Genomic DNA, 15,770 nt, shown 5'->3' with positions numbered 1-15,770 from the left:
ATATTAGATAGATAGAATGCTAGATATTATGAAGAAAAATAAATCAGGGACAGAAGACATTTAATGCTGTCGAGTGGAGGAGGGATCTGGGATGAATGTTAAATGGGACGGTCAGGAAAGGATGTTCTAAGAAGGTGACATTTGAGTCAAGACCTACAGACGATGAGTGCATGAGTCATGTGCCTCTAGGAGAAAGAACATTCTGGGCAGAGAGTAGAATGACCATCAATCCCAAGTTGTTTCAGAGAAAGCAGGTATATTCTGGGCAAATTAAAAATTCATCTGATAAATAATGTGACTTTAAGTTTTTAAAAAAGAGTATAGCTAATGTAATATCTAAAAACAAAAATATCCCAGTTTTTCTACGTGAGATGTTCCTGAAACCTCTGTGACCTAGTAGATGATGCTATTAAAACATGGGTTGGTTTTGGATAGTTAGATGATCTGAAGTAATTGATTTTAATGTTTGAAACCCATTATGCAAATTTAATTTTGTTTACCTTGAAATAAAGAGGCCAAGCTTTCAGTAAAAATAATTTTTATTTTAGCAAAAATAATTCTAATTCTATGTTGTGAGGTTATTGAACCCTAATTTACATTTTTCAGTTCACTCATCCTAAGAATAATATAGTAATGGTTATGTACAGAAATTAAATGAGACAACAAAAATAGTTTAATAGTAAGAGAATGCAAGGAAATTGATGCTAGTCTAAATGGGCCTTTTTTTCCCCTCGGAGCCATCTTAGTGACTAAAATTTTTAAATTATGAACAGTTAGTTTTTTTACTATAGTTTTTTGAAAATAAAAACTGACTCTAAGTTTTAATTTCTTTTTGAAATTTAGTCACAGAAAAAAGGACAGCAATCTCAATTCTTGCAAAGCCGTAACTTAAAATGCATAGCCTTATGTGAAGGTAAGTTGAAAATTTTACAAACCTCATAGTGTTAGTTCCTAGCTCATCTATAATTAAGAATATAAGTATATTTACAGAGTGCTTATAGTGGATTAGGGAAAGCATTAGTCCTTGTGACCATCTCAGAGGGCACAAATGCAAAAATGGATACAGTGGAGATCATAAAGGTTCAAACCAGATTGTAGAATTGGCAAGAATTCAGACAGTGATATATTTCATTTCTGGCAGATAATTCCAGAATGCTAATTATATCTTTCTGATCAAGTAATGCTTATCTCTTTAGTTAATGTGCTACCTTCCTCTTAAAGTTGGTATTTGAATATATGATATGATGAAAAATGTGAAAGATGAACCAAGCACTGAGGAGATAACCTATTAGGTCTTCCTGTTCCTACACTGAAATTACTATTTTATTCTGTACTTAGGACAGAAAAATTGATGGGTGGTTTGCAAGATCATATACCTGTCTTTGTTCTTGCTTTAAAATATGACTTTGGCTAAAAATTTATTTTTTCTTTTTGTGTTAGGAGTTTTAGTAGCTCCTGTCAACTGTCTTAAGTTTTCAACACACAATGATTATGTAGGACATAAACTTTCTGTCTACATAGTCCTTAAGTCAAGACCTATCTTCTTTTTGTAATACTTAGATGAGTTCCTTTTTGTTATACCAGTTGTTATTTAAATTATAAAGTTGTTACTTGGCCTTTCACTGTTTTTAATCTATATTTCTTGATAGACAGTAAGGTTAAACAATTTTTGTGTTTTCATTAGTGCTTGTATTTTTGCTTTAGATTTCAAAGAGGAGGGATATATTAAGTTGGAATGGACTAGGATTCCTTTAGAATAAAGTGGTTCTTTACTTTTTTTTTCCCACTTATAGTGATCACCTCACCCGACCTGCACAAACATGGAGAGATATGGGTTGTCCCCAATACTGATCATGTCTGCACACGATTCTTTTTCGTGTAAGTGTAAATGCTCAAATTTGTATATTACTGTCTTTGCCACAAATGGGTTAGTGGTGACTGAATTATCGTTTGGTCTCTTTAGCTGACAAGATATAACAGGTAATTTATTTTAATATCAACTAATATTTTTGTTTTATTTTCAATAAAACATTAAAAAAAATAAACAATAGTTAAATGCTATTTACTTAGAAGAGCTGATGAAAAACAGCTATTAACTTAGAACTAAAGAAAAACATCATCTTGGCCGGGTGCAGTGGCTCATGCCTGTAATCCCAGCAGTTTGGGAGGCCAAGGCAGGTGGATCACATGAGGTCAGGAGTTTGAGACCAGCCTGGCTAACATGGTGAAACCTCATCTCTACTAAAAATACAAAAGTCTGGGGGGCATGGTAGTCCATGCCTGTGGTCCCAGCTACTCAGGAGGATGAGGCAGGAGAAGAGCTTGAACCCAAGAGGTGGAGGTTTCAGTAAGCCAAGATAGCACCACTGCACTCCAGCCTGGGTGACAGAGGGAGAATCTGTCTCAAGAAAAAACAAGAAAAAAACATCATCTCTGTCTCTCTAGCCATCTCTCTGTGTGTATGTATACATGTTTATATACACATACATACATATACACATACATGCATATACTTTTATTTTAAAAATGTAGAACTGGGATGAAGAACACAATCATGAAAAGCTCTTCCTATAAAAGATTGATCTACATTCCATACAATATGGGCTGGCAGTGCGGTACATTTTGATGTGGGGTTTTTTGGCATGGCTGTGTCATAAAAGCTACATTAAAATATAAAAGCATTATTTTTCATTCCTAAATAATGAGTGCAATAGACCAGTCTAGTTTTCACTTTACCCTCGGCTTCCAACCCTTTCCCATGCTTTTCACACGTTATCCATGATCTTGTCACAGAAAGGATTTCAGGGAAGAATTGAGCATATCTGTTTTGTACTTTATGTCATTTTCTTGAAAGAAGCTGAAAAATTGCTTCTTAAGATGGCTTCAGTATACTGCATATCCCTAAAACCCTGCACATTCAGCATTGGATCTGTTGGCTTATTGACACACTATTCACAGTGAAACTTATGAGCTGCCTGGTTTTCTTTTGGACGATTTAAAAACTGTGATGGTTCTTATGATAGATATTTACTGGCTATAGATTTCTTTCTTAACAGTGAGGCAGCAGTGAGTATAGTAGAAAGAGCCCTGCTTTTGATTAGATAGTTGGAATCCTGGCTGAATAGTAATTAGTAAAGTGATATTGCCTAGATGTATAACCCATCTAAGCTTCATCAGTAAAATGATAATAATGTTTATCATTTCTGTATAATAATTTCTGTAATAATCATTTCTGTAATAATTTCTGTATCAGTCAGAATCCAAATAGGAAACAGATGACCCATGAAAAATATTTTTGTGTCATCCACAATTAGATTATTTACACGGGTATGGTTATCGGGAAACCACTGGTCCTGTGTAGTAACCTGGATCTATTAGCATCAGAGCTGTTATACATTCCCAGGTACAGAAGGACACAGGCAGGAAGCAGTCCTGCTGGGAAGCTCCATTGGCCAAACCCTGCCAGAAGCTACAGAACAGTGCAGCTTATTGAGATAGTCCTTACCGGTCAGGCTCCTGGGACAGAAGGATTCCAAGAGAATCCTGGGGGCTCCTAGAGAAGCTGTCTACACACAGTGCCTTTAAAGGTTATTAAGAGGATTAATTTAGCACAGTGCAGGTCTTAGCTACTGAAAAGATCATTAAATATTTTTCTCTCTCTTCTTTCTTAACTATCTTGATTGTTATCCACTATTAGACGCTTGGCCTTCCAAAAAGGAACCTTCAGTCACGAATTTATTTCATTGAGAAATCTTGAGATTTTGACAGAAAAGTAACTCCAGAGTCGGTTTCTTAGCCTGCCATTGAATCAGTTCATCTACTCCTGCATCTTGCTAAAATGCAAATTAATTGAGTTAAATAAACAACCTTCGATATTTAAATAGATAGTATCATTTTTAGTATTATCTCTTTTGAACTTTTAGATAAATTATACATAAAGCCTATCTGTAGAGATATACATGTTCCGGGGGTGTTTACTGGAGAAAAGCATTTCTGTATTTCATATGCAAAAATTGAGGATAAATCATAAGAAGAAAAGAGAAGTACACTCAGATACTTCCTAAATAATCTAAGGAAAAATGTCATATTAACATAATTTTCATTGCTTTATAATCACAAATGAGATTTCATCCTTTTTCTCTGAGACATATTAAGGAAAATTGATAAATTCAAAACACATCAGAAGGAGAATCTATCCACTCATTAATGTACATTGTAAGGCTGGGAGCGGTGGCTCAAGCCTGTAATCCCAGTACTTTGGGAGGCCGAGGCAGGTGGATCACGAGGTCAAGAGATTGAGACCATCCTGGTCAACATGGTGAAACCCCGTCTCTACTAAAAATACAAAAAATTAGCTGGGCATGGTGGCGCGTGCCTGTAATCCCAGCTACTCAGGAGGCTGAGGCAGGAGAATTGCCTGAACCCAGGAGGCGGAGGTTGTGGTGAGCCGAGATCGCGCCTTTGCACTCCAGCCTGGGTAACGAGCGAAACTCCGTCTCAAAAAAAAATAAACAATGTACATTGTAATTACAACCGTCAGTTTCTTTCTCTATAAAAGACATGATCGCAGAGTTCTGCTAGTGGTGAGCCTCCCTAGTGCATGGTAACACCTAGAAAAAGAATAAATCAATGAGAATGAAGATAAGACAAAAATTCAATTTCTTTTCTTTTTATTTTAATTTTTGATAACATTATGTGATCCTGGATGTTAGAAGCTTTGCCCAATGACAAAGGGTCGTGAGTTATGAGTTAATGTGGATATGAATTAATGTGGTTATCTTTTTTTAAAATCTGTTATCAGGTAAAAATATTAAAAAGTAAAATAACTCCCATGCTAATCTGATTTCCACAGTTGAGATGATAAAACAGTCACATAATATACTAATCACATGTTTTCCAACAAGTAAACAACACAGAATGAGAGAAAAATTGGAGGGAAATTTTAGGGAACAGGCTGGTGTAACAAAAAAAGAAAGTAAAATTTAAAGGAAGATATCCAATTAAACAAAAGGGAAGAAGAGAATTATAAGTTCAAAAAACTTTTGTTGCAAAATTCCAAAATGAAGAAATTTAATTAAATATAAGTGCTCCAGGCAAAATGTAATAGTTCAGATGTTATAAACAGATCCAAGCCAATTCCTAGTTTCTGGAAACCGTGAGTAAAGCTTGATTACATGACTAACCTTGAAATGCATGTGTACTAGGACATTAAGACCCATATGTAGAAATAAGAAAGCTGTTTTCAAAAGATTTGGAGGTATGAACGTAAGAATGCATAAAATGCTTACATTATAACTGTGTGATGAGTATTTGCCCTGGAAAAGCCTACTAATACCTTAAAACCAATATACTAATAGGAACTCATTATTTAAATTCCCTGGCCAACGTCTCATCTTCTCCAATCTTTGCAGTAATTTTATACATCAAAGAGACTTGAAACCCGAGCTGTAGTTTTCCATTTCTTTTTTTTTTTGCTCACCATAGTCATCAATTCCCAAGTTTATCTTTTCACAATTTTCTCCCAAAGCCTTTATTCCCATGGATATATTATTCTCTCGTGCAGAGTACATCAAAAGGTTATTAGTTCTCTCTAATTTCTTCATCACCTTCAACCTCTTTTGTGAGATGCAAGATTTATTAAACATTACCATTATTACACTAGTGATATACCTCTTTAGTATTCAGAAATTGAAGATAAGCAAAAAAGGGAGAAAATATCCCATATTATCCCCACTTAGAGTTAACTCGGATTAATCTTTTGTTGTATAGCCTACATTCCTATGCTAATAAAATTCTAAGATCATACTATTTATACCGTATTCATTTTCCTAAAGCAGTGTTGTGATTATTCTTTGCCCATACAGGCTAATAGTTAAATAAAAACATGGCATTCTGCAACATATAGAGCTCATTTTACCTTACTTCAATTACATGCACAAAGCACCGATTAGGTGAAATTATTATCCAAGCTCTTTTCTTAAAAACAACTTGGAGTTGTATTTTCCATGACTGTGCCTTTGCTCAGTCAGTCTAAATGATTTGGCCTTCTTACCAGCTAGACCATTAGCCTATTTTTTAAGGCTCACTGAAACATGGTCTTCTCCATGGCACCTTTCTTGACCTCCCAGTCCAAAATGATATCTGTCTTTACTCTGAATTTTGCTCACTCTATGTTTGAACAGCTCAGGCTGCCTTGTCCTATAGCTATTTGTTTAACCCTATTTTCTCCCTTAGTAAAGTACAAACTCTCTCTGTTTATAGGAATCCACATAGTGACTTACGCAGAAGCACTTAATACACATTGAATGAAGACAATGACAAAAGGCAGGATGGTCTAACTTAGTGAAAAGATTATACATGCACTGTGAAGTAGACTGTGTCCTTATAGTATCAGATTTTCTTTTTAAGCTAGAGTCTCATTCTGTAGCCCAGGCTGGAGTACAGTGGCATGATCACAGCTTGCTGCAGCCTCAATCCCCCAAGCACAAGAGATTCTCCTGTCTCAGCCTCCTGAGTAACTGGGACTATAGATGTGCATGCCACCATGCCCAGCTTTTCTCTCTCTCTCTCTCTCTCTTTCTCTCTCTCTCTCTCTCTCTCTGTTTTTTTAATTTGTAGAGATGAGATTTTGCTATGTTACTCAGGTGGGTTTCAAATTCCTGGGCTTGAGTGATCCTCCCTCTTCAGCCTCCCAAAGTGTTGGGATGACAAGTGCAAGTCACCATGCCTGGCAGCATCAAATTTCTTATAGAAACTTTGGATAAGTGATGGATGTCAATCAGCTCACAACGAATTTCTCTTCTGTATTGCTGATGAAAAACAGTGCTATAGTTTCTGGGTTCCAGATGTAGGGAGACTGAAACAGATTTACATATGCCAATCTTAAACCTCTCACAAAAAAATGCTATATCCATTTGAGAAGAAAAGTTGTCAAGTACTTTCAAGTTTTTACCCATGAAATGTTCTGACATACCTAAGAAATTTCCAGGCAGCTAAATTTCATCTAATATCCTAGTTTCCATTTTTTTTAAAAGCAAATTGGTTAATTTTTCACTAAAATTTTAGTAATCTTTTTACACTTCCTGGGAATATCAGTAGTTCTTGTCTCCTTTTAGATGTTTTCATTTTTCATTCTACCAAATCCCAGTCAAATGTATCATCTACCCTAGTGATATCATTCATGTTCTATTTCTTTTAAATTTTGTTGCTTTTCATACATAAATGAACTTTACTCTTAAATCGTAAATATCTGTGACATATTCTGTAAATGCTATTGTAATAAGTACCCTAATGCCACTAGCAACTATGTATCTAAGCTTTGCCAGTTGCCCAAATTAAATGGATGTTTGATTTTTCTTGATTATTATGTATCCATTAAATTTAAGAAATCTGAATGCCTTTGGCCAATTTTGTCCTTCAACCTGCAACTGTTGTGCTTTTTTTCGCGGGGTTCCTAGGCAGTAGAAAAATATGCATTTTATTTAATACTTTTAAGCATGGTTTCTCTCTCTTTTGGTCTTTCTTTCTCTCTCTCCCCACTGTCTCTCTGGTTCTCACTCCTGCCTTCATTCCCACTCTTGCTCTGTGCTCTCTCTTCTCCCTCTGTGCTCTTTTAGTCTTAAATTATTGTAATTTATTCAAATAATGTGAGTCTAATCTCTTCTCCACTGACTTCTAATGCTTTTTAAGTGTCAGTGTACATATAATATTTGGGTAGATAAACCCTTCCATTTGACTGAAAAGAGTGACGGGGGAGCTATGAGGCATGACTGGAGAGGAAGTCTGGATTTGAATGACGAAGGAACTGGTATTGTTGCCAGTAACTTGGATTTTGTTCTGTAAGTGAGGTGGAGGCCATTTTTCTATCGCATTTACATAGGTGGGGAATAGATCTTGTAGGAGAAATGATGGAGATATGTGTAGAGACAGAGAGATCAGTTATAATGTTGTAATAACAGTCTAGGTCAGTTTTTCTTACCACAAAAAGAAATGGGTTTGACATTGTGACTTAGAAAAATAATTTTATCTGTAGTGAAGTCAATGTTCTCTATCCTGTCCTATTCTATCTTAGTCATTTAAAATGCTGGTCTGGACACCTAAATTAATTTCAAAACCCGCTAGTTATACACAACCCGCAACTTGAAAATCACTAATTTACATGAATGACAGTGGAGGCCTAAACAAAGGTAATGGCATCAAGTAGAGAGAGGATTTAAGAAAATGGAAGCGAGATGGCTTGGTGATTAATTGGGGTTAGCCACAAAGAAAGGCCAGGAATGACAAAAGGTTTTGTGTTGCTGTATGAGGATATATCAAATTGAGATATGAATAGAATAAAAAGTAGCAGTCCTAGGGTCAAAAAATAAGGGCTTTGAATATACTGAATTTGTGTTATCTGTAGGAAAGTTATGTAGAGAGAAAAATCTAAGGATAGGAGGTAAGTTTTAGGAATTAGCATGTGGGTGATAGTTAAAACTTGGAAGGGGCTGAAATAATTGAGTTTGCATAGCATGAGAGGAGAGAAAACGGAGGTGTGATTCATGTATAAAACCATCACCAAAATGAAAGGCCAAGGAAGAAGATGCAATAAAAGTGGTTGAGAATTAATCTCAGTAACAGAGCACTTACTGTCCTGAGAAAATCTTTGTAATTGGACTGTGTACCACATATCCCATTCTTTTTCTTAGGGTAATATTTTACCATGAGGTGTCATTTCCATGTATATGTAAATTGAATCTTGCTAAGTGTATCTGAAACCACAAACTTACAGGGTAAGAATTAGCCAAATAGACAACCTGGGGCCATTTAGCTAAGAATTTAGACTTGGTACAAATGCAATTATCACTTGATGTTGAAGCAGTGGATTATGTAAGGAGCTAGGTTCTCTTTGCTGCATGTCATCTTTTCATTTTCCTATATTGTGCTATTTCAGGAAAAGATAGTGGTAGTATGAATCTTTGAGACACTGTGCATATATCCATGGTTATCTGTTTTCAAGTAATTACCACTTTTCTAAAGCTTTTGTCTTGAAGCCATTTTTATGAAGTAAAATTCATTTGTCATTTGTTCCCCTCTGAATGTGATCATGAGAGCTTGAAAATTCATTCTTAGGAAATTCTTATTGCCCAAGTAAGTTTATTTGAGAAAAATGAATTACGATCTAAAATGTAATTATTTTTTTTAAAGAACTTAGTAATTGCTGTTCTTTAATATTATATTTTCCCTTCTACTGCTGAAGTAAACTTAGCAGGCCTGAATTCTTCTGTGAAGTGCCAGCATAAAAAAGAATAGGTTACAGTCAGACTAAATAGTGCAACCAGTGATCAGAAAAAAGGACAGCACTGGTGATGGCTGAATAATTATTAGAAAGCAGGCATGGCAAAGAAGCAGTGGCAGAAAGTGGAATGTCATCAGTCAGAAAATGAAGAAATGATTAAAGTAGGAGTAGCATAAAGAAGTCCAGAACCTAAGCAACATAAAGTTAAAGCTGTGGGCCGGGCGCGGTGGCTCACACCTGTAATCCCAGCACTCTGGGAGGCCGAGGCGGGTGGATCACTAGGTCAAGAGATCGAGACCATCCTGGTCAACATGGTGAAACCCCATCTCTACTAAAAATACAAAAAATTAGCTGGGCATGGTGGCGTGTGCCTGTAATCCCAGCTACTCAGGAGGCTGAGGCAGGAGAATTGCCTGAACCCAGGAGGCAGAGGTTGTGGTGAGCCGAGATCACGCCATTGCACTCCAGCCTGGGTAACAAGAGTGAAACTCCGTCTCAAAAAAAAAAAGTTAAAGCTGTTACCTTTTTTTATAGTAGACTCCATAGCAGCTGCTGTAGGAAATGCCTGCAAGGTCAAAGACACTGAGGAGCTTCATGCAACAACTCAGACAGTGCTTTATGTGGGGATTAAAAAAATGCAAGAAAGGGGAAAATTTAGGCATGACATAGAATAATGGACTGTTCTGTGTTTAGCAATGAGAACACATTGTTAAATACAACTGAAAAATAGCCATACAACTTGCTTTGACTTTCTTGGGCTATATTTTAGATATCAAATAGCATTTCTAAGCTGTTTTAAATGCTGCCATCTTTTAAAATGTTTTTATCTTTTTATGTTTCGTATTTCAGCTATGAAGACGGCCAAGTGGGAGATGCAAATATTAATACACAAGAAGGAGGCATTCACAAAGAGATCCTCCGAGTAATTGGTAATCAAACTGCTACTGGTTAAAGGACAACCATTTAATTAACATGATTTGAAAGCCTTCCTCGAGTTCAAAGCTGGATTTTGAACTGAAGAAGATGATAAAATAATTTATTGTTATTATAAACAAAATTAACCCTTTGAATACTGATTTTTTTTCTTAGTATTTCTAAGTATCTCGTTAAATACCTAAAATGGTATAAAATTTATCAACTGTAGGGTTATGGAATCTAGTAATAAAATTTCAACAGCACTTAAACTGAAGTTTGGGTTGCTCACACAATAAACAGATTGAAAAAACAGTTTTGTGCTGATATTTTTATATTAAGCTCTTTCACTGGATATTTGGTATTATATACCGACATTTTAGGTTGCCAAAATAGAATTGAGAACATTTTATAATGGCGTCTAAATCTATCAGATACTTTGCAATAAGTATAATGTTTGCACATTCTGATGTGCTATAATTAGTGGTATGGGCATTCTAATGTTTTGGAAGGGATGTTCCCTATTCTTCTATTTTTCTTCATACAAAAACAATTAGGTCGTAGTAGCAGTGCTTTGCCAAAAAGTATGTAATATGCACATTTATAGATTCATGCATCAAAATGTGTGGTTGTGAATATATTTGTGTATATTCACACGTATGTTTTGACAAGAAAGATGGCTTAGCTTTACAATTCTATCTTTATTTAATGGAAAGAAGATAATATTTAATAACCAGTAAATTTGGACATAAACCAAGATATGAGCCAAATTTACCACCATTCATTCACCAAAAATATTTGCAGACAATTTTTTTGCCTATCTAAAGAAAGTCAACTCTTTTAAAATGCTATCTAAAAGTCATAATTTGGGGAACATGTGGCCTGGTAGACCACATTCAAATGATTATATATTTAAAAGAAAGGCCTCAGAATTTAAAGAAACCATATATATATTTTTTATTTACTACAAGAAAACATTTTACAATTTTATTTATGCCACACCAGCATTTTTATATTTGTTCATCTAATACCTCTGCTGATTTTTTTTTCATATTGAGAAAGAACACAAACTTTGAAGCTTCTTTTATATTAAAAGACCACAAATAAGTTTATAGAGAACAATAACACTAGCTCTCAGCATTTCCTTTTCAAGAGTCATAATTTCATCAAAATCATTTCTTATTCTTTGAGTCCTAGAGTTCTCATTCATCAAGTTTTAATTGACAGTGTTTATTTTCCTACATGTTGTCTTTGGAATAAGGCCATTCATGAAAGCAGTTTAATTAGTGAGTCTACCACTCTATTCAAACCCTGAATCAAGGCTCTATCTGATTTTAATTTATGTCAAAAGAAAAAATAAAAATGTATAGTCATTTGCAAGTATAATATGATAACTGCTGTGTTTATTTCGTTTGTCTGGCATAAAAGGTTAGAAAAAGGTCATACATGTTTTTACGGGTTGCAGTTTAGGAAGTATTTGCTAATCATTTGTTTTGTTATACTGCAAATAATTGATATGCCTCTTATTTCTGCAAAAAAAAAAAGACTTGAAGTGGTTGGGATGTTAATCATTTTGATAGTACCTACTTAAAACATTGATCTGTTTTGACCTGTGCCTCTGAATTCTGGGCTAGGCTGAGGGATATTAATAATGGGGTAGGGCAAAGATATAATATCCTATCCAGTGTTTTGTGACCACTTATTTGAAGATTAGTGTGGGACATGAGGCCACTTGCTTTTTTCTGCCAAGAGGCTGCAAGTCTCCTAGATCACTTTAACTGTGTTTTTAAAACATTTTAAGCAAAAGAATTATTTTTCAAATTAATTTTGTGGGACAGTCTATACATGAGAAACATGAAAATGTAATACCAAGATTTGAGAGAGGGGATCTTCGAATGCCACCTGTTTGGCCACGAGGACCACTGAGCACCTCCAATAAGCTCTGTAGAGTGCCTCCAGCATAATTTCAAAGCCACTGACCTAATCCATTATGGCTTTAGTTAACATTTGAATGATCTGTAAGGAATATAGTATTGAAGTCTGAACTGGAAGAATAACTTGAAGGAATCAAGAAAGGCTGTTTAAGGAAAATCGGCATAATAAAAACTGCTGCTGCTGACTTAAGAATATGAGTAGGTTCACCAGTCAGAGGAGATGAAGGAGTTGATAGTTTAATGCTAGGCATCTTTTATCACTTTATGATAATAAAGTAAAATGTCTTGTTAGGACAGTTAATTGTGTTGTGTCATGATGCAGAATGACAGATTTTGTTTCAAAAAATTGTGTCGAACCTTTGTAAGTAACTAGTCTAAGAAAAATCAGTCTTATTTTTAAACTGAACTTTTTGAAATTGAGGATACTATAATATATGAAAAAGATGCTTTTCTGTATTTCTAAAGAATCTAATTTCAATTGCTACCATTGGCATATAAATATACTTCCAAAATCCAAACAGGTCCATATACTTTATAGATTTGAACACTGTTATCATGCTTTGATTCATTCATTAAAATATTATCTATTGACTTATTTGATGATTCCAAACATTTGATATTGTATTGTGTTTTTATATTTGACATCTGTTCACTGATGCTTTGTAACGATTTTATTAACTGTGTAACCATTGCTACTTAGATAGTAACCCACTGAGTGAAGGCAGTCATTTATTTTCATCCTTGAAGTAGGGGAAGAAAATTATTAATTTATTAGTTCTACTTTTTTCTGCATTACTGATTTTGTAAACATTTTACTAGGAATAATCTGCTCTCTTTTACTGTATTAAATGAGAAGTAAATGAACATTTGAGAACAGAAAATAGTAATAATCTAAAAATAATCCAGTGCTATAAAATGCATTATATTGAGGCACTTTTGGTGCCTTTGAGTGTACTATGCTGGAATGAATTTTATACTTGTTGCTCAGTAAATCTCAGACACACGTTGGGTTTGAAGCTGTTTTTTTAATTTAAAGTTTAATTTTAAAAGTGCCACATTTTAAAGTTACTGTCAAATACTACCTAGTATTTAAAAAACCAACCCAAACCATTGTTAATGCTCTGAATGTTTTACTTTGAAAATTTTAAGTTTAGAAAAGAAATTCTTTCATTTTTCTCCCCTTTGCTAAAAGTAAGAAAATCTGTAATATGTAAGTCTATGAATCTTTAAATAACTGAAAGAATTTTAGCAGCACTTTGTATAATAAAAATATTTTTAAAACTATAACTTGCCTTAGACCATGGGATTTCAGAAAGTTTTAACGAAAAACTCATCATCCTCATTAAAGAGTCTGGATAACTTCAGCAGACAGTAATTTAATATGTCATGAAGGGGCCACTCAACACTGGAGCATCTACCATCTCAGTAAATATGGATTTCATGGTGGCATTTGAAGCACATTTTGCAAACATGGTGTTCTATTGTCTTGCTGAATTTTTATTATAACACTACCTCAAGACAAATGATAGACTGTTGGTAAGGTAAATTGGGGTTTCAATGTAAGGAACAAATAAAAATTTACAAATAGGTCATCAAATAATTCAACAGTAAGACCATACTGGACACACATGTCAGTTACTTCTGGACAATGTGGTAATGTGGATATTTCAGTCACTGGTAACATATGACAGGGTTAATACCCAATACGTTATTTGAAAGAATTTGGGTTGCAAAATTTGAAATTAATTAGTTTATTTTGAGATTGGTTTTCTACATAGGCCAATTTTACGTCCATTACCTAAAGGCACAATCTCCCACTCTAAAGAGTTTTAGGAGGAAAACACCCAACTGCTACACTAGAATTGCAGACTGAATATTCAAGCATTTTGGCATTTAATGTCTGCTAAATTTTTGTCAAATTATATATAGATTTGACATATGTTATTACCCAGTAAATTTTTCTTGGGAATTTTGTATACACTATGAAATATTAGGCTAAGTTTTTGTAGGTCAAAAGAATTTCAAGTAGTTTTTAGACAAAACATATCCATGAGTGTGAAAAAAGCTGTGTTGAAGAACAGATTACATTACACATTTACCAGCAAGTCAGTAAAAAATAGTGCTTATTTACATAGTCAATATAATTTAATGTTCTAAAAATAGTATCTTCAATCTGCCCAATATTTAATGTATCATTCGAGATTTGAAAAAATGCAGCCACTCCTTTATGTAAACATTAAGATATGCCTATGTTTCTTTAATGATACAGCCTCTTTATAATAAATTTCTTGAATTTTGTGCGCAGAATAGTATTGCAACCTGCTATATAGCCTTTGGTGCCTTCAAATTATTATAAATATTTAACAGTATGTACATAATGTAAATACTGCCAAGAGATCAGTAAGGCCAGATATTTTCTCTATTCACTTTTTATTGCTCTTGCTTTCTATTGCTACTAAAGCCTCTTTTATCCAGCTTTGTAATAGTTCCAACATTGTAGCCAATGTAAATGTTTACTTTCAATAAATCTGAATTTGTTTAACAAGTACGGTATATGTGGGCAGTATTTTGAAAACTCAGTTAGGCTTTAGATTCTCCTCTTGATGAATCTTGCTTCTAGGGACTATGTATGCATTTGAAGGACTCAAGAAACTCTAAAACTGATGTTGCCCTTTTTATTTTTAAGATGAAGGAAAAAAAGAAAAAAACCTTTTCATTATTCCCCATGTCGTTTCAATAGATTTAAATTGATCGTATGAATGCTGTTTTAATTTCAAATTCTGTCAAGAAGTATAGCATTGAAACAAAAGAGTCTTTTATGTTTGTTTGTGTGTCAATTTGTAACATCTGGACATAATATCTAAGGAGCATTTCAAATGAACTGTCCTGAATTTTCTAAGCGTTTTTGACCTAAAAAATAATCAGAAAATGGTTTCTAAAGCATTACTTTTTATAAAATACATCTTATTAACTGAATAAGATCTTAGTCCATAAATAAATATGCTTCTCTAAACCCATTAATAGTAAATATGTATGAGGCGCTTACTCTACATTCTTGCAATAAGTAAAAAATTTTTTACTCATGATATAGTCATAACTAAGAAGCTTTAGATAGCAAACTTCATTTGTAAGACTTGATTTCAGTTACTCTAGAAATACTTCTTGGGATTCTAGCATGCATTTTTGACAGTACAAGGACTAGAGAGTATTAGATTTTATCTTGCCCTTAAGGAACCTTCAATTCTTTTGTAAAAAGAAAGCAAACACATTTGGAAATAATTCAAGGACAGTACAAGATGAACAATGCAGAATGGAAAAGACAAATGCAAGCAAAACGTGGGGGGGAGAACAAGCTATTGCATTAATTGAAATGAAAACTCCCTTTAATATCTTGAATCCTTAAATTAGTACTAATGAGTAATGTTGTTAATATTATTAATTTCCATTTACTTACTCACCAGACATTTCACAAATCTAAAACAAAATCTAATACTCTCTTGGCCCTTATACTGACTGTCAAGGTGTGCACTGGGCTCTTAACAAGTATTTCTAGAATGACTAGAATCAAGACATGCCCTTTGTTGATAATACATATACTAGAAAGCACTTAATTTTTTGTTGATTTTTCAAATTTTTAATGATGTTTA

At 34.1% G+C, this 15,770-nt stretch overlaps 1 protein-coding gene across 3 annotated transcripts in view; it reads left to right on the top strand.

Annotated features, from left to right (window-relative positions):
- The window catches only part of PARP8 (poly(ADP-ribose) polymerase family member 8), a 181,706-nt gene extending 167,038 nt beyond the window's left edge, over positions 1-14,668 (top strand). For all 3 annotated transcript variants that reach the window (XM_002744994.6, XM_008992086.5, XM_035291597.3), the window contains 3 exons: positions 844-913; positions 1,794-1,878; positions 10,127-14,668. In XM_002744994.6, coding sequence (XP_002745040.1) covers positions 844-913; positions 1,794-1,878; positions 10,127-10,229 — 258 coding nt within the window. In that variant the 3' untranslated portion in view covers positions 10,230-14,668. The remainder of the gene's footprint in view (positions 1-843; positions 914-1,793; positions 1,879-10,126) is intronic.
- The last annotated feature ends 1,102 nt before the right edge of the window (positions 14,669-15,770 follow it).

Source organism: Callithrix jacchus, chromosome 2 (assembly GCF_049354715.1).
Source record: "Callithrix jacchus isolate 240 chromosome 2, calJac240_pri, whole genome shotgun sequence".
NCBI classification, from domain to species: Eukaryota; Metazoa; Chordata; class Mammalia; order Primates; family Cebidae; genus Callithrix; species Callithrix jacchus.
Note: the sequence above shows the minus strand (reverse complement) of the source record. Positions and strands in the feature narration are given on the sequence as shown.